The sequence below is a fragment of the Simochromis diagramma genome, unplaced genomic scaffold (genome assembly GCF_900408965.1).
Source record: "Simochromis diagramma unplaced genomic scaffold, fSimDia1.1 OVJJ01000308.1, whole genome shotgun sequence".
Lineage (NCBI taxonomy): Eukaryota > Metazoa > Chordata > Actinopteri > Cichliformes > Cichlidae > Simochromis > Simochromis diagramma.
The window spans coordinates 1973655-1993377 of record NW_024386785.1 but is presented as its reverse complement, the minus strand read 5'-3'; the positions used below and the strand labels follow the sequence as shown (position 1 = coordinate 1993377).

Below are 19723 nucleotides of genomic sequence, written 5' to 3'. Positions count from 1 at the left end.
AAACATTTTTATAGAGAAACAAAGCAACTTCATTTAATAGTACTTGAACTTTATGGCCAGTATTTGATATGTTGGGTTTTATAGTGTTAAGCTTTTCTTCTTCTTCTTTTAGGACCAGAGTATACTGATCGAACATACACAGGTTGAAATGCACGATTAACAAAATGAAAGAAAATGAATAATTACAATGAAAAAAAATGTCCATCCATCCATCTTCTACCGCTTTATCTGGGGCCGGGTCGTGGGGGCAGCAGCCTAAGCAGAGAAGCCCAGACCTCTCTCTCCCCAGCCACCTCCTCCAGCTTATCCGGGGGAACACCAAGGCGTTCCCAGGCCAGCCGAGAGATATACTCTGTCCAGCGTGTCCTGGGTCTGCACCGGGGCCCAGGAGGCGCCCAGGAGGCGGCCAGGAGGCGCCCAGGTGGCGGCCAGGAGGTGGCCAGGAGGCGGCCAGGAGGTGTAGATTGACCGGTAAATTGAAAGCTTCGCTTTTACACTCAGCTCCCTCTTCACCACGACGGACCGGTGCAGTGTCTGCATCACTGCGGCCGCAGCACCGATCCATCTGTCGATCTCCGGCTCCCTTCTTCAATCACTCATGAACAAGACCCCGAGATACTTGAACTCCTCCACCTGGGGCAGGAACTCATCCCCGACCCGGAGTGGGCAGTCCACCCTTTTCCGGCTGAGAACCATGGCCTCAGATTTGGAGGTGCTGATCCTCATTCCCGCTGCTTCACATTCGGCTGCGAAGCGTACCAGTGCGAGCTGGAGGCCCTCACCCGATGAAGCCAACAGAACCACATCATCCGCGAAAAGCAGAGAAGAGATTCTGAGGCAACCGAAGTGAAAAAAAAACTGTGTACTTTAGAATTTTTCACATGAATGTTAAGAAAAAAAAAATCATTTTTTATTACAGCTTTGATTAGAGGTTATTAATAATGTAATGAAGCATCTAACCGTGTGATTATTTAATCTGATCCTTTGCTGCTCGTGCTCCTTATTCACTCAGAAATCCTCGGTGTAGCACCCTCTCTATCAGTTCCTCAGCAACATCGAAACACTCTTCCCATTGTTCAGCACGTATTTTGGTCTCAACTTCATTGCTTAACCTGCATATTTCCTCAGCTTACCTTTCAGAACACTTTCCTGCTGTTCCAATGTCAGTTTGTAATACAAATGTTTCCTCTCTGAGCTCGAAGGTCTCTTCCATTAAATTATTGACCACAGGGCACAGAAATGATACCAAAGAGCAGAAAAGAGCCAATAGTCTGAAAAGGAACCAGAAAATGTTAAACGAAACCAACAGCTACTTCAGCAGTTGTTTATCTTTAGCTTGATGTAAAGCTTAGATTAGCTGCAAACACCTGGGGAGCAGACATATGAGTGACTAGAGACCTTCTTTATTGAACTTAAGCACATAAGCTTCATCTCTTGCACTTGCTGTAGTTATCTCTCCAGTTGCTCCTCCATCAGGTTGTGCTCCTCATCCTTCCAGGTGCTGCAACTCATGCCTTGGCTGTTGTTGATGGTCTTGATCCTGTTGTTACTGTTCCATTAGCCATTGTCTAATTCTCTCTTTTTGCTGATCAGAGAGTCTTGGTTCACTGGAGTTTTCAGTCATTCCTCCAGCAACACCAACACATTCTCTCCATCTTTCTCCCTGTACTTTGTCAGAGATGATTGCTTTCATATCATCTGCTAATGCTAATCAAAGTCTCCTTTACAGGGAATGCAGAATTATTAAGCAAGTTGTATTTTTGAGGAATAATTTTATTATTGAACAACAACCATGTTCTCAATGAACCCAAAAAACTCATTAATATCAAAGCTGAATGTTTCTGGAAGTAGTTTTTAGTTTGTTTTTAGTTTTAGCTATTTTAGGGGGATATCTGTGTGTGCAGGTGACTATTACTGTGCATAATTATTATTCAACTTAACAAAAAACAAATATATACCCATTTCAATTATTTATTTTTACCAGTGACACCAATATAACATCTCCACATTCACAAATATACATTTCTGACATTCAAAAACAAAACAGAAACAAATCAGCGACCAATATAGCCACCTTTCTTTGCAAGGACACTCAAAAGCCTGCCATCCATGGATTCTGTCAGTGTTTTGATCTGTTCACCATCAACATTGCGTGCAGCAGCAACCACAGCCTCCCAGACACTGTTCAGAGAGGTGTACTGTTTTCCCTCCTTGTAAATCTCACATTTGATGATGGACCACAGGTTCTCAATGGGGTTCAGATCAGGTGAACAAGGTGGCCATGTCATTAGTTTTTCTTCTTTTATACCCTTTCTTGCCAGCCACGCTGTGGAGTACTTGGACGCGTGTGATGGAGCATTGTCCTGCATGAAAATCATGTTTTTCTTGAAGGATGCAGACTTCTTCCTGTACCACTGCTTGAAGAAGGTGTCTTCCAGAAACTGGCAGTAGGACTGGGAGTTGAGCTTGACTCCATCCTCAACCCGAAAAGGCCCCACAAGCTCATCTTTGATGATACCAGCCCAAACCAGTACTCCACCTCCACCTTGCTGGCGTCTGAGTGGGACTGGAGCTCTCTGCCCTTTACCAATCCAGCCACGGGCCCATCCATCTGGCCCATCAAGACTCACTCTCATTTCATCAGTCCATAAAACCTTAGAAAAACCAGTCTTGAGATATTTCTTGGCCCAGTCTTGACGTTTCAGCTGTCTTGTTCAGTGGTGGTCGTCTTTCAGCCTTTCTTACCTTGGCCATGTCTCTGAGTATTGCACACCTTGTGCTTTTGGGCACTCCAGTGATGTTGCAGCTCTGAAATATGGCCAAACTGGTGGCAAGTGGCATCTTGGCAGCTGCACGCTTGACTTTTCTCAGTTCATGGGCAGTTATTTGGCGCCTTGGTTTTTCCACACGCTTCTTGCGACCCTGTTGACTATTTTGAATGAAACGCTTGATTGTTCGATGATCACGCTTCAGAAGCTTTGCAATTTTGAGACTGCTGTATCCCTCTGCAAGATATCTCACTATTTTTGACTTTTCTGAGCCTGTCAAGTCCTTCTTTTGACCCATTTTGCCAAAGGGAAGGAAGTTGCCTAATAATTATGCACACCTGATATAGGGTGTTGATGTCATTAGACCACACCCCTTCTCATTACAGAGATGCACATCACCTAATATGCTTAATTGGTAGTAGGCTTTCGAGCCTATACAGCTTGGAGTAAGACAACATGCATGAAGAGGATGATGTGGACAAAATACTCATTTGCCTAATAATTCTGCACTCCCTGTAAATGAGGTATTTGGAATGGAGTCAGTCCCACTGACAAGAAAAAAGATGCACACATTTTGCATTTTAAATCTGCAACATCCCATTGGGACCTTTATACTTTTTTATTTCATTTGCCCCTGCTTTTTACTTTCACTTCTTCTCTGGTTAGACATTTGAAAAGACTTAGTTAGATTTTGTGAAAGCTTGTGGTTAAGGTTAAAACAAACTCCTCCACAACAATATGACCGGTCACAAACTAAATGACAAGGTGGGAAGTTATATAATAAAACTTCCTGCAAAGGAACTGTCAACTAATGGTCAATACTTTGGTTATTACAGAAAAACATTACTAAGATTTTTTAACAAGATGCAGAAGGATGTCAGCATACACAAATATGTGTGTGTGCTTGTGTGTGGGCTGGCGGCGTATCACAGGTGCTTGCCTTTCTTTAAAGTTAATGCATACCATTTGATAAGTACCTGAATAATGCAGACATGCTCAGACCTGTTACCTGAAACTGAATTCAACTGTCAGTATATGTTTATATTTCACATTCCAGCTCTCATCAGATGCAAACTCTCCAGCAAAGATGCAGGACTTACTAGCAAATTTTCCCTTTAGGAAAATCAGCATTTTCGTCATTATTATTGGCAGTTTTACTTACAATGTTTTGCTTGACAGGAATGTTGGCTGTGCTTGCAAAGGTGTAGATTTTGACTGCTGGGTATACCTGCTTTCTCCAGCCTTGATTATATTCATCTTAATACTCTGCATTGACAAGAAAATGAGAACAGCCTGCCGGTATTCATGTGCATGTACATGTCCATGCTCGCCTAAATGCTGCAGGACACAGTTCTTTGGAGTTGTAATAAGTCACACTTTGAAGGCGATTTGTGTTGGTCTGCTGTGGATTGTCTCTGTACTTATTGATGGAGACTGGTATGTTTGCTGTAAGGTGGGTCGGTCTGAACAACAAGCAAAGATAGCCTGCAATGACAGAACTAACATCACAAGTGAGGAAAAAGAAATCATCACTGAAGAGAAAAATGTTTCCAGGGTGAGTATTTCATCCTTTATCCACAGCATAAAACAGTGATCTGAAAAACACCGTCATACTCTTCTTTCATGTTTCCTTCTTAGAGATACGGCTTTGGTCTGCTCTTTTTCATCATTCTTTTGGTGGCCCTCAAGTCATTGTGCTGTTGGAGGAAATGCTTCGACTGCTGGGACAGCAGAAGAACTTTTTTTGACCTGGTGATCTTGACAGAGGAGGGGAACGTTTGGAAAGAGATTCTGAAGGAAGCAGGAAAAGAGGAGTTGACTAGAAAAATCTATGAAAAAATAGTTGAAAATGAGTGCAATGACTATGATGTTGCTGCAAAAATGATTGAGAAATCTGAAAAACCAAAACTTTCTAAAGAACAACAAAAAAAATTGAGAGAACTACAGCAGGAACAACAGTAACTGTATTTGTATTCTTGATAGTTGTGCTGTTCAACTTTTAACTTCTCTTCTTTCTTCCTCTGTGTGGCCCTTTTAGGATTTTTTTTAGTGTACTTTGAATTTTCTTTGACAAAATATATAAATATGGAGATAATGTCTTGGCGTTGCTGCAGAAATGTAAATTACTTTGACTTTGTAAGCTGAGTATAAAATCTTGCAGACCTTTAACTGAAACCTGTTGTACATGCTGTTGATTCAGTTATGGTTCATTTTGTTCCCGCTTTATTTTTACTCTGAGCAAGGTGAATGTAATTTATGTCACAAACAGTAGTAATAAGTTCTTTAGTTGCACATAAATCTGAGTTTAATCATTTACATCGACCTTGTTTTTATTTCTTTGCCATTCTGTACAAATTTTGTTGTCAGCCCTAAAATAAAATACAATTTCATTAAAATATTTTTTGTAATCACTGAGGTTTAACCACTACAAACAAAAGTGCTTCGAAATCCTGATTTATCATATCAGGTACTATAAAGCACATTTAATCATGTCTTTTGCTTTAATGGCAGCACAAGCCTGTGCAGGTCTGACATTGTGCCAACATGTTCTGACACGCTTCCAACGGTTTCATGCACATTAACAGTGTTTCTCTTTCTCTTTCCTGTGTGTGTGTGTGTGTGTGTGTGTGTGTGTGTGTGTGTGTGTGTGTGTGTGCCAAAATGTTGAATTCTGAAAGGAAAACTGCCACAATTATGCAATATGGACATCCACAAAAATATCCTGTAGGTTTTCCACAACTTTCAGCTGCAAAACAAGCAATGCACCTACTTCATACATCCTCATTTAAAAGAGAGGTGAAAATTAAAGAGACTCTAGCAAATCAGGCCTTGGTATTTAGAGAGGGTCAACGTACAAACTGGTGATGGGTTATCAACTGCAGACAGTAGTGGTGGACAACCAGGGGGAGATGGCTGTAGTGATAGATGTAGGGACAACGAATGACAGCAGCACCAGCTAGAAGGATCACAAGAAGCAGGAGGAATACCAAGGGCAGAGTAGCTTAAGAAGATGTGGGGGGTGGAGGCAACCTGTAGTCCCAGTAGTAATCGGAGCACTCAGTGCAGTTGTCCCCAAACTGGACGAGTGACTTCAGCATTCCCAGGAACTTTGTCCAGAAGAGCGCAGTCCTACGAATGGCTTTAGATACTGCGCAGGACCCTCAAACTCCCAGACCTGTTTAAGCGAGGGGGGGGGGAGTGCAAATGTGCAGTCTTGGATTCATGAACAAACATAAAAATATTGACAAATTCACACACACACACACACACACACACACACACACACACACACACTACACACACATTGGAGCCATTCAGGGATCATTAGCAATACAATATAATACATTTTTTTGCCCTTAAAAACGCATCTGCAACACACACATAGACAAAACCTGGTCTGTGCTCTGCATATGGCTTATTTACAGAAGTAGAGCAGTGGCAGTAAACATGAAAGTTTTACAGTTTTACTATTATTTTCATTCATTAGATTTCTTGGATTGCTAATTTCAGGTTGGTGAGATTGTTCCAACTTTATGAATGGGGAATTTAGTTCCATGCCATCTACATATAGAGGGATGTAGCTTTAATAGCATAATATCCCAAACAGAACAGTGATCAGAGGTCATTAACTGGTCTCAGTCATGGTGGGAATTGCTAGCCACACTCAATACAGAACAAACAGCTGCAGTTACATTATAAATTAACAATAATAACGGTAGATCAACACAAGACAACTGGAATAGTTGTAATAACACTGAATGCAAGATCAACAGTCCTATGAGCCCTTGGGTTCCTCCCCTTGGCCTGCTACATAACCCCCACCTGAAGAGGTTGGTCATCCCTGACAACTGTGTCACCCCACACAAAGTCTTTCTTTCAATGTCCTAGAGCCCATCTTAGGCGAGCAGGCTGATTGAGGCCAACGGGGGGAGAGTCCTTCTGATCAGGACACGGGGTCCAGCTGGCACCCCTTGTCCAATAGCAAGTGAGGCCAACAGAGAGAATATCCACATAACTACCCAAAACTTGAAAAGTAATCTTAAATGATGTTGCCAGCCACAAATGTCAACCTGACACCTTAGCATTCTCATACACAGGCCACACAAAAAGGCCAATGTGACAACAACACTATTTATAGAAAACAAAAGGTGTTACTGCAAGCTACACACAAAATATGTGACAACAAGTCGAAATGCATTACAGGGAGTGCAGAATTATTAGGCAAATGAGTATTTTGTCCACATCATCCTCTTCATGCATGTTGTCTTACTCCAAGCTGTATAGGCTCGAAATCCTACTACCAATTAAGCATATTAGGTGATGTGCATCTCTGTAATGAGAAGGGGTGTGGTCTAATGACATCAACACCCTATATCAGGTGTGCATAATTATTAGGCAACTTCCTTTCCTTTGGCAAAATGGGTCAAAAGACGGACTTGACAGGCTCAGAAAAGTCAAAAATAGTGAGATATCTTGCAGAGGGATGCAGCAGTCTCAAAATTGCAAAGCTTCTGAAGCGTGATCATCGAACAATCAAGCGTTTCATTCAAAATAGTCAACAGGGTCGCAAGAAGCGTGTGGAAAAACCAAGGCGCAAAATAACTGCCCATGAACTGAGAAAAGTCAAGCGTGCAGCTGCCAAGATGCCACTTGCCACCAGTTTGGCCATATTTCAGAGCTGCAACATCACTGGAGTGCCCAAAAGCACAAGGTGTGCAATACTCAGAGACATGGCCAAGGTAAGAAAGGCTGAAAGACGACCACCACTGAACAAGACAAGCTGAAACGGCAAGACTGGGCCAAGAAATATCTCAAGACTGGTTTTTCTAAGGTTTTATGGACTGATGAAATGAGAGTGAGTCTTGATGGGCCAGATGGATGGGCCCGTGGCTGGATTGGTAAAGGGCAGAGAGCTCCAGTCCCACTCAGACGCCAGCAAGGTGGAGGTGGAGTACTGGTTTGGGCTGGTATCATCAAAGATGAGCTTGTGGGGCCTTTTCGGGTTGAGGATGGAGTCAAGCTCAACTCCCAGTCCTACTGCCAGTTTCTGGAAGACACCTTCTTCAAGCAGTGGTACAGGAAGAAGTCTGCATCCTTCAAGAAAAACATGATTTTCATGCAGGACAATGCTCCATCACACGCGTCCAAGTACTCCACAGCGTGGCTGGCAAGAAAGGGTATAAAAGAAGAAAAACTAATGACATGGCCACCTTGTTCACCTGATCTGAACCCCATTGAGAACCTGTGGTCCATCATCAAATGTGAGATTTACAAGGAGGGAAAACAGTACACCTCTCTGAACAGTGTCTGGGAGGCTGTGGTTGCTGCTGCACGCAATGTTGATGGTGAACAGATCAAAACACTGACAGAATCCATGGATGGCAGGCTTTTGAGTGTCCTTGCAAAGAAAGGTGGCTATATTGGTCGCTGATTTGTTTTTGAATGTCAGAAATGTATATTTGTGAATGTGGAGATGTTATATTGGTTTCACTGGTAAAAATAAATAATTGAAATGGGTATATATTTGTTTTTTGTTAAGTTGCCTAATAATTCTGCACAGTAATAGTCACCTGCACACACAGATATCCCCCTAAAATAGCTAAAACTAAAAACAAACTAAAAACTACTTCCAGAAACATTCAGCTTTGATATTAATGAGTTTTTTGGGTTCATTGAGAACATGGTTGTTGTTCAATAATAAAATTATTCCTCAAAAATACAACTTGCCTAATAATTCTGCACTCCCTGTATTATCTGTCTCGGAGTTTAACTTTGCTTGACAGTGTAACAAGTGAAAAAAACAAAAACTTGTCAGACCAGCAGGATTCCTACTGAACAACGTTCAACATTTGTTTCCTTTCCTGAAGGGTGACTGGAAAACATATAAACTGTTTCTGCTGGCATTGTCCCGACTTCCCTGTGTAATATACTTTACTCAGTGTCACATATACAGACTCAATATCTAAATCAAAAACACGAGGACTTACATGTAAGCTTTACATTTTTAGTCAGTGGTAGTTTTTGATATAAGCGACATGGGCCGTAGCCCAGGGATTCATATGACTGAGAGCTGTTTTCAGACTTAGTAAAAGACTGTGTGCAGGAATGTGGGAGTAAACCAGAGCAAGGTCAAGAAACAGTAGCTCTCACAGATAGATGCTATACCTTAGGTGCAAACAGGTTCAGGATAAGTGTATGTGTCCATTCCAAGGTGAAGCTGTAACTGATGGTAAATGGCTTGTATTTGTATAGCGCTTTCCTAGTCCCTAAGGACCCCAAAGTGCTTTCAGTCATCCACCCATTCACACATACAAGCTACAAGCTACATTGTCGCCACAGCTGCCCTGAGGCGCACTGACAGAGGCGAGGCACACTGGACACTGCCGCCACCATCAGTAGGCAATGGGTGAAGTGTCTTGCCCAAGGACACAACGACCGAGACTGTCGGAGCCGGGGCTCGAACCGGCAACCTTCTGGTTACAAGACGAACTGCCAACTCTTGAGCCACGATCGCCCCATGGAGGAGAAGAAGAACGCAACCCATCCTCCAATAACGGGGGGCAAAAGTCTAAACCAAGATTCTCAACGATTTTTGTTTAATCAGATAGAAGTACATTCTCTTTTCTCAAAATGTATAACCGCTAACATAGGAGCATCTCTCCTCCAATAGCTGGTTTAACTTGAACTGGAATTGAGCTCCAACAAAAAGGAAGATGCAACATAATCAAATTCAACGGAGCAGTCCTTTCCTTTAAATCTAACCAATCTTCTTCCTTTTCTCTTCTATCTTTCTTATCTTTTTCCATCTCTGAGTGAAGTTACCTCTCTTTCTTTGCTCTCTATGTGCAATATAGCAGCTGGACCTTTAGCTAGCAACACACTGTGAGTGTGTTGTGGCAAAAAAAGATAAAAACAAAAAACACTGTCCCACTTTTAGCCCCAGACTTTGACACATGTCATCTCTTTTTATACACATGAAATAATCACCCCCCTCAAATTTGTTAAAGCAAAAGTAATGAGCCTGTTTTAAAAATGTAAGGAATAGAAAGTAAAGAGTGGTCAGAAAAAAACTACTCAAGTGAAGTACAGATGCCTGAAAACTGTACATAAGTAGGCCTACAGTAACAAAGTTTTTGTACATCGTTACTTGCTAAGTATTATACACAGCGGTTAAAATAAGTATTAAACATGTCACTAATATTCTCAGTAAATACAGTGGCTTGCAAAAGTATTCGGCCCCCTTGAACTTTTCCACATTTTGTCACATTACAGCCACAAACATGAATCAATGTTATTGGAATTCCACGTAAAAGACCAACACAAAGTGGTGCACATGTGAGAAGTGGAACGAAAATCATACATGATTCCAAACATTTTTTTTACAAATAAATAACTGCAAAGTGGGGTGTATGTAATTATTCAGGATAAGTGTATGTGTCCATTCCAAGGTGAAGCTGTAACTGATGGTAAATGGCTTGTATTTGTATAGCGCTTTCCTAGTCCCTAAGGACCCCAAAAGTGCTTTCAGTCATCCACCCATTCACACATACAAGCTACATTGTCATTTTAGGTGGGGGAACTTGCACAATCGGTGGCTGAATAAATACTTTTTTGCCCCACTGTATCCGTGTATTTCCACGGTGCTGATGCTGCGCTGAGCGGACAGCTGCTGAAGCTTTTGAAGTGTTGGAATGTGAAAATTTCAATTTCGCTTGAAAAAACTGCCAGCTAGCAACGTCCCTCTCACCAGTAGGCGAAGTTATTTTTAGCCAATTACAAGTTGAATCTGGTAGTTGGGGTTGTTAGCTAAGATACCGTCATTAAGAAGCAGCACAACTAATGTGTCTACGCGAGCTAATTTGCGATGTGCACCACTGGCGCGGCCATTTGTCTTTTTAATGCACCTTCTCAGATTAATGCACTGCGTGTCGTGCCCAGGGCTGGACTGGGACAAAAAATCAGCCCGGGCATTTTGACTAGAGACCGATCGCCAGGTATTAAAGCCATAAAGCCTGTGAATGAAAACAATGACAGTGATGTGCAGTCTTGTTGGTATATATATGATTTCTATACATTTTACATCAGATAAAAACTTTGGTTGTAAGATTCAGATAATTATTTATTAAAAGCGAGACATTTTAAATGAGAATAAGAAAGCATTTCTTTGTGCCCCCCTCTCCCTGTTAATGCCCTACCTGCCCCCCTGGCAACACTTTGCTTGACCCGCCCCTGCACAGTTACCAGCTGTCAGCTACATAAAAAAAAGGATCCTGGTGTTATTTGTCTCTCAGAAACAGTTCATAACTTCCCTTCAACTCATTCATGTCACCTAAAAGGTAAACCTGTTTCTCCATCACCTGTTCAGCTCTGATGATTCAGTAAGGACATCTCCTGGTTTCATCTTCATGTTTCCCTCTCACCAGATAACCAAACCGACATCCTGACCAGCAGCTTTACAGCTGTGGCTCCAGCAAACATCAGCTGATACTAGAAAGTAATATTAAATCAATTCTAACAACAGCTGATCAAGCTTAAACGTGCTGGTGTTGTTTAACGCGACATCCGCTGGTTTCCTCTTTCTGGCACAAAGTGGGAGATAAACAAACAAGAGAGAAAAGCCGATCAGCTGATCATTGATCAGTTTCATGATTGAAGTAGAAACAGGAGAGGGAGGGGAGAGAATGAGAGGAGAAGAGGCAGCTGTGCAGCGTAAACACAGAATAAATCCAACTTTGTGTCTTTTGCATTCTAGCTGAAGTCCGGGACAAACTGTTCCTTTTCAGCTCAATATGAAACGCGTAATATTTTCTCTGAATGCGGGACGATTCCGTTTTTTACGGAATGGTTGGCAACTCTAATAACTAACCTTATGAACAAAATAAAGTTCACTATCAGTAACATCATAGCACCCACCCAGCTGTATAGAAATCAGAATCAGAATACTTTATTGATCCCTGGGGGAAATAATTTTTTTGTTACAGTGCTCCATTATAAACCAACATTAACAAGACAGACAATACGCTAACTAAGAATAGTATAATATATATATATATATATATATATATATATATATATATATATATATATATATATATATATAGATGCCCCCAAGGGTGGTGGAGAATGACCGAGCTAAGATCCTGTGGGACTTCCAGATACAGACGGACAAAATGGTGGTGGCTAACCAACCGGACATAGTGGTGGTAGACAAACAGAAGAAGACGGCCATAGTGATCGATGTAGCGGTTCCGAATGACAGCAATATCAGGAAGAAGGAACACGAGAAGCTGGAGAAATACCAAGGGCTCAGAGAAGAGCTCGAGAGGATGTGGAGGGTGAAGGTAACGGTGGTCCCCGTGGTAATCGGAGCACTAGGTGCGGTGACTCCCAAGCTAGGCGAGTGGCTCCAGCAGATCCCGGGAATAACATCGGAGATCTCTGTCCAGAAGAGCGCAGTCCTGGGAACAGCTAAGATACTGCGCAGGACCCTCAAGCTCCCAGGCCTCTGGTAGAGGACCTGAGCTTGAAGGATAAACCGCCCGCAGGGGCGTGCTGGGTGTTTTTTATATATATATATATATATATATATAAGTCACTTATTAATAAATAGCTGGAAAAGAATGTGTAGTTGTAGCAGTAACCAGTGTGTTAAGTGGATGCGTTGTACAGGGAGCCACAGGCAGGAAAGATTTCCTGTGTCGTTCAGTGGTGCTTTTCGATAATCTCAGTCTCTCACTGAACGTGCTCTTGTGACTGTCATGGAGTGGGTGGGAGGTGTTATCCAACATTGTCTTTATTTTGGACAACATCCGCCTCTCCAACACCACCTTGAGGGAGTCCAGCTCCATCCCCACAACATTACTGGCCTTACGGATTAGTTTATTGAGTCTGTTGGCATCTGCTACCCTCAGCCTGCTCCCCCAGCATGCAACAGCATAGAGGATCGCACTGGCCACAACAGACTCGTAGAAAATCCTGAGCATTTTCTGGCAGATGTTGAACGACCTCAGTCGCCTCAAAAAATAGAGACGACTCTGGCCCTTCCTGTAAAGTGCTGTGGTGTTTTTAGCCCAGTCCAGTTTATTGTCAATGTGTACTCCAAGGTATTTATAGTCCTCCACAATGTCCACACTGACCCCCTGGATTGAAACAGGGGTCAAGTGTTTCCTGGTCTTCCTGAAGTCCACGATCAGTTCCTTGGTCTTTGCCACGTTGAGCTGCAGATGATTCTGCTCACACCACGTGACAAAGGAGTCGACCACAGCCCGGTACTCTGTCTCATCATCCCTGCTGATGCATCCAACCACCGCAGAGTCATCAGAAAACTTCTGAAGATGGAGGTCTCCGTGCAGTGGCTGAAGTCTGTGGTGTAGAGGGTGAAGAGGAAGGGGGAGAGGACAGTCCTCTGTGGTGCCCCTGTGTTGCTGATCACCTTGTCAGACACACACTGTGGGAGACGTACATATTGTGGTCTTCCTGTCAGGTAATCAACAATCCAGGACACCAGAGAAGCATCCACCTGCATCGCTGCTAACTTATCACCCAGGAGGGTCGGCCTGAAGGTGTTGAAAGCACTAGAAAAGTCAAAAAACATGACCCTCACAGTGCTCGCCGGCTGGTCCAGATGGGTGTAGACACGATTGAGCAGGTAGATGATGGCGTCCTCAGTTCCGAGACGAGGCTGATAAGCGAACTGAAGGGGATCCAGATGTGGTCTTACTATGGGTCGCAGCTGGTCCAGGATGAGCCTTTCCAGGGTCTTCATGATGTGGGAGGTCAGGTCTCTGCTCCTCCTGCCTCCCCTTTCCCTCATCCACCTGCTGGCCTCCACCACTTGTTACTGAATCTGTGGAAGCTCCGCCATAGCCACCAGCAAACAACTGAGTTATTTTTACACACCGGCCAACATCTGGCCAATCCACCACCTTTCATTGTTTATACCGTTACAAAAAATAAAATAAAAAAATCATTGGCCCACCGAGCAAATGCCCGGTATGCCCGATGGCCAGTCCAGTTATGGTCGTGTCATCAGTTAACCCTTGTTAACCCCTGCCTAGGGTTGCCGACCCCTGGTCTAGCATAAAACCTGGAGCTAAGGGGGCAAAACAATCGCATGAGTGCTGCTGTTTGACTGAGGAAGAATAAAGTAGTCGTGGTAAGACAATCACATGACCACTTTAAGACAAAGCAACAAGGTGATATATACCAGTTTATAAATTGTGTTGATCGGCCACGTAAAACCAGAGTCATGATAAACAATATATACCCAGTGTTTTTTCCTCAATAGTTTTGTCATGTTTATTGTCTAAGGACAGCGCAGCGAGCACGCTCTGCTTATGAGCAAAAACCCCTCCAAAAAACAGGGGAAGTTTTAGGAGTGACGGAGAGAGAGAGAGAGAGAGAGAAAGCAGAAAGAGAGAGAGAGAGAAAGCAGAAAGAGCAAGAGAGAGAGAGAGAGAGTTTTGAGATGTGAGAGATTTGTGAGGTTTAGCGTGTTTGGAGTGTGTAGTTAATGTGTTGTCTTGTGTAGTTAGTGTGTAGTGTTGTGGATAGTTTTGTGTTGTGTGTCAGAACAATGAGGCGACTGCTGTCTCCAGGTAGAAACAGGAGTGACACACCTGCTGCTGTCAGACCTGCAGGTATCAGGCTGTGATGTTTCCTTTATAGTGGACAGAAATTATGTTTTTGGAGTGGCACAAATAATTTGTGGCATCTTATTGAAGAACAGCTGATTGTTCTGTAATGTTTGAAATGGTTATTTTAAAAAAGAAGTAAAAGGTAAATGGCTGCAAATAACTGCTGTTTGCAAAACTTGTGCATAGGATTTTAAAATTGACAATTTATATTTGGATTTAAAGTTATGAATTATGATTCATCAAACATGTTTGTGGTTGTTACAGTAAAAAATATAACTTTTTCTACTCTGATTTTATGTTTTTTGTCTGATTTTAGCTCAATTGTGTTAATACAGTTTGTCAAAATGAAAACATGACTGTAAATTCAGACACGTGAGGTTGTGCTGAAAAGGATGAGACCAAACAAGGCAAAGTAAATCGTTTTTAAAGGTGAAATGTGGAGGGAAAATCAAAAGTAGTTAAAAATGGCCAATTATACCCTGGACCCCTGAGGGTTAAACTTTTTTTAAAGTAACGCAATAGTTACTTTTCAAGTAATTGATTACTTTTAGAATATTGTAACTCAGTTACTAACTTTTTTGAAGAAGTAACTAGTAAATATAATTAATTACTTTTTCAAAGTAACTTGCCCAACACTGGTAATTAGGAAGCAATTCTGCAACTTAGTGCAGATGAATATTAGCTGGTTCAGTCCCAACTGGTGGCAAATGAAAAGGTGTTTCACTCTCACACACAATAAGATTGCTGATTTATGTAGCTCTGCATTTTCAAAGTTTTGTGTTCCAGGTGCTGTGTGTTTATTTTTCGCACAGCTGTGGCAGATGGAGATACATCGTTCATTTATGTTTCTTTTAGTCTTACTGGCTTCCTTAATACAAATATGAAAAGCAGTGACGTACATTTAAAAAAACAAAATAACTGCTGTTAGTAAAAGACTGTGTGCAATAATTGTTCTTAATGTCTTTGCATTCATCTGGTCAGCCTTCTCAAATCTCCAGTAGCCTTTGTTCTGAGTCAGATGATTTACGGTGCTGAAAAAGAAAAGAAATATAGAGATTTCATTAGAAAGAAGGGTTTAGCTGTGAGCAAATGTGACTCAGCCAGCCCAAGACCTGTCCATCTAATCCAAAGTTCATTTAGTGTTTATGTTCAACCAGAATCTCACTTCAGAGATGCCAGCATCTGAACAGTCTCAAACCAGCAACCAGCTGCTCTAACTTAAAACTACTTGCCTGTTATATCTGCCAACACATCCTTGCATATAGGCTAGAATCTGCTCCGGTTACAAGTCTTCAAATCAATAAATACTCGATTACTATTAGAACATGGGCCTTTTCAATTTGTAGAAACCAGGAAAATATGATGAACTAAAGTGAAAGAAACACGAGGAACTGCAACAGCTTAGATGAAAAAGTAAAAGCCTATGCAGCAGTGACCTCTACTGACTGCTACACAGATGCAAGTGTTTCAACCTTAGAAAAGTGATGGCAGAGATACTAGCCAGAGATAATGTTCATTTAAGTCAAAAAAAAGTGTGCTTTTTAGTGCAGGGGTTTAAACGATCCCCAATTAAGAAAAAGATTTCCTGCTCAAACACAGATGGAGACACAAACCCCTCTGGATCTATGTCAGGAAGAGCATTCACTGTAAAAACTCTGCCGCATGGAGAGTGGGGAGCTACCCGTTTTGTTGACCCCTTGTAAATAGGAAGCAGGAAGAAGTTAAAAGTAGCTTTATTTCAGTTTCTGGCAGCAGACTTCTCGGCACCGGTGCATCCAAACTGGTCCCACAATGTTTGGAGCATGAAGTTGTCCAAAATGTCTTGAAGCATTAAGAGTTGCTTTCACTGGAACTAAGCGGCCAGTGACGTATAATTTATTATAATTTATTTTATAATTTCTCTTCAGCAGTGACTTTCTTTACACCACTGCATTCAATGCTTTCCTTTGTGCTTGGTGATGTAAGGCTTGAATGCAGCTGCTTGGCTATGGAAACCCATTCCAGGAAGTTCTCTATGTACTGTTATTGAGCTAATCTGAAGGTCTGTAGTGACTGATTAAGGAAGTTGGTGACCTCCAGAGAGTGAGAGTGATCCATTCTTTCACAAACATTTAAAGAAGTAGTCTGCATGACTAGGTGTTTGATTTTACATCTATGGCCATGGAAGTTATTGGAACATCGGAATTTAGCAAATCGGATGGATGATGTATATATATATATATATATATATATTAGGGGTGCAACGATACACAAAATTCACGGTTCGGTTCGATACTTTGGTGTCACGGTTCGATATTTTTTCGATACAAAAAAAATGTTCATGCCTTTTTAATTTATCATTTATTAAAATCATAAATATATATTTTAACTCAAAAGTACAGTTTTTAAATTTAATGTTGCTGAAACAGCAAAGTAATAAAAAAATAAATCTATCTGATCGAGAAATCACTCATCTTTGGAAAAGAGAGTTTATTACAGAGAAATGTCTCTTTCCAAAATAAAAGCTATACTATACGCTTCTTCTGGGCTATATTCTCAGCAGCATATTAAACATATCAGGTCCCCATAAGGAGAATCATGTGCTAACGGCTGTCTAAATGACTCGGGTAAAGTTTGTAGCATGCGTGCTTGTTGTTTTTGTCTACTTCCACTTGTCTTTGCACGAGGATGATGTCGGAGTAAATGTGCAGTCATATTCGTTGTGTTCCCACTAGTGCTGTCAGCGTTAATCTCGTTGAAATGACGTTAACGCCACAACACGGCAAATCTCCGTTAACGAGCTACCGCGGATCGCCCCGTGCGTGGGGCTAGACGGCCAACACGTTAACGAGCAAACTGCGCTAACGCACTAGTTCCCACCCATGTAATTGAGCATTGCGTGGCACATCCAACATACTGTTTTACTTTAGTCCATGACGCGCTTACCTTCAGGGTCATGCGTCACATGAAGACCAAAATAGTTCCAAACGCCAGATCTGAATGGGGGTGGGGGAGGTTCAGTTTGCCATGTTGCAAGGAGAGCTTAACTTCTGTCTCGCTAGCTTGCCCTGCGCTCAGTGAATCTGCGTTCGACTACTCCGCCTAGGCTGCACTGTCGAGCGCAGATCCACTGAGCGCTCAACACAGACAGCATCGTCAGAAGGAAAGTTGATAAAATAAATTAAAAATTTTGTATTGTTCGATACATATGCGTACCGAACCGAAAGCACTGTATCGAACGGTTCAATATCGATATGAGTATCGTTGCACCCCTAATATATCTATATATTTCTCTGCTATTTCTCTGATTCCAATGATGTTTCTGCGGTAAAATTTCATCAAAAGTATGGATTACTGCATTGAGAATCCTGTAACCACTTACTAACTCAGATTTCGGGAGGAAGGTTTATAAAATGCCAAACACTTATACACCACTTTGCGTTTAATCATTTGTTTTGTCGTGTAAAAAATGAACTAAAGTGCGTTTACCTGAAATTGTACTGTTCCGACCTCCTCCAGTTCAAATGGTGAGTTCTCTTCCCTTTTAATCAGTTCTTCTGCAGCATTGAAACATTTTTCCCATTGTCCTTCCTCAATCATTGTCTTCAGGAAATCAGTCAGCTTTTCTTTGGCCTTTTTCCTTAAAAGGTCTTTCCGCACCAAGCCCTCCTCCTCCAAAATCAGTTTGTAATAAGTTTTTCTTCTGTCAAAGCAACTTGATATTTTTTTACAGCATTTTCTCCAGTTAATTAATGATATCAGTGCTGTTGCTCCATTGACAAACATGAGCAAAAAGTAGCCAACTCTCTGAAAAAGAAACACAAAATGCATTCATATTGTTGTGTTAATATGACAGGTTAAAACATATGAAAAAGGAAGAAAATACCACTAACCCTGGACTCGTTGTTCAGCTCAGTGATGCGTAGTCGCTCCTCAATAGTGAGCTTCCACTTGTCTTTGCAGGGTAACTGTGCCTCTTCTGTTCTGTTAGAGAGATGGCTCATACAGCAGACATACCAGTCTCCACTGAAAAACAGATATGCAGCCCACAGCACACTAACCAAAGATGCCTTTAAAAAGCCACGGAAAAACGAACCGCAAAACCTGCAGCATTTAGAGCCACATGTACCATCACATGTGAATCTAGAGACTCTCTGAAAGGAGTTGCTGGTCCACAGCATTAAGAGAAATATTATTATAGAAGGCAGAAACATGTAAATCCTGCAGTCAGACACTTGTGATTTGCAAGTGCATTCAAAGTTGCCGCTAAATAAAACAGAAATGGTAAAGATCACAATGATGACAATGTAGGTACGCCGTTTTCCCGAAGCAAGATTTGTGATTAAGGCCTCCATCTCTGATTCGATCTGCTGGTATCCTGCTTATACCCTCTGAAAATATACAGTACTAACAGGAAACCACGCACTTCCTGTTTTCAAAGTATGTGCACATATAAAACTGCAAACATCCTGATTATAAGACATTGTTTTGCACCTTTAGACAATCATAAACAGTTATGAGTTCTTCAAACAAAGTAAATCAGCACATTTTCATGTGACATAAATTTGTACCATGACGTCTCAACAGAGTTTGAAATTTGAGGCAGCAGAACCAGAGAGTGTGAAGCATTCAGTTTCATATAATTCATGATCTGCTCCAGTAAAGAGTCGATGTTTGCTGACAGTGCTGGAGGTAAACACGTTATTGTAATCACATTACATTTGTCTTTAACACCCGCATTCTGTTATTAATAAAATAACAATGACACTTTTGCTACATACAGTGCACGGTTCAGCTGTGAATAATAAGAGAGAAGCAGAGATGATGACTCCCAGGGTGGAACGGTCAAATATCAGCTGGCTCCATAAATCACTACAGAATCCCATCTTAGCATTTACACTAGAATAAACACGCTTACAGCCTGATGATTTTAAATGATTTTAATTTCAATTTCTCCCATTTGAATAATTGCATGTGGGATATGTGCCATTCATTTAGGTATTTTAAGGCTTAAAGTTAGCAGTGTGATTACTCGGATTATCAGACATAATATGGCTTGCTGTGGGGTACATACTATTCAAGAAATTTGTGCGATCCACCTTCTAGTTTTTCATACAAAATGTATTTGTTTGGACAGTTTTTAAGCTCCGTGTAACCCACACTGTCGGAGCATCAACCTTCACAAAAACCTGGAAGTCATGCACATTGTTACCCAAGTCTATTTTGTGCACTACATATATTTTTGATTTTCCCTTTGTTGTAACTTTTGCTGCTTCATGCATCGTACCAACCTTTGGGAAACAAGGAGTCGCAGGAAACAACATGACCCAAGGCGGCAAG

At 41.6% G+C, this 19723-nt stretch overlaps 1 protein-coding gene across 1 annotated transcript; it reads right to left on the bottom strand.

The window, feature by feature from the left end:
- Positions 1 to 15177: 15177 nt before the first annotated feature.
- Positions 15178 to 18812, bottom strand: LOC120728051. The gene is made up of 3 exons (XM_040022722.1): positions 18277 to 18812; positions 17873 to 18190; positions 15178 to 15435 (listed from the first exon to the last, which is right to left on the bottom strand). The coding sequence occupies exons 1-3, from the start codon at positions 18736 to 18738 to the stop codon at positions 15391 to 15393; spliced, it is 825 nt and encodes a 274-aa protein (XP_039878656.1). The 5' UTR covers positions 18739 to 18812; the 3' UTR covers positions 15178 to 15390.
- Between the last annotated feature and the right edge of the window lie 911 nt (positions 18813 to 19723).

Excerpts from the sequence above, each read along its gene's own strand:
- LOC120728051 (XM_040022722.1), bottom strand. The coding sequence starts at position 18,738 with ATGGAGGCCTTAATCACAAATCTTGCTTCGGGAAAACGGCGTACCTAC. Across the intron at positions 18,191-18,276 it reads AGCTGAACAACGAGTCCAGG|AGAGTTGGCTACTTTTTGCT; the intron begins GTTAGTGGTATT and ends TTTCTTTTTCAG. Across the intron at positions 15,436-17,872 it reads TCGGAACAGTACAATTTCAG|CACCGTAAATCATCTGACTC; the intron begins GTAAACGCACTT and ends TTTCTTTTTCAG.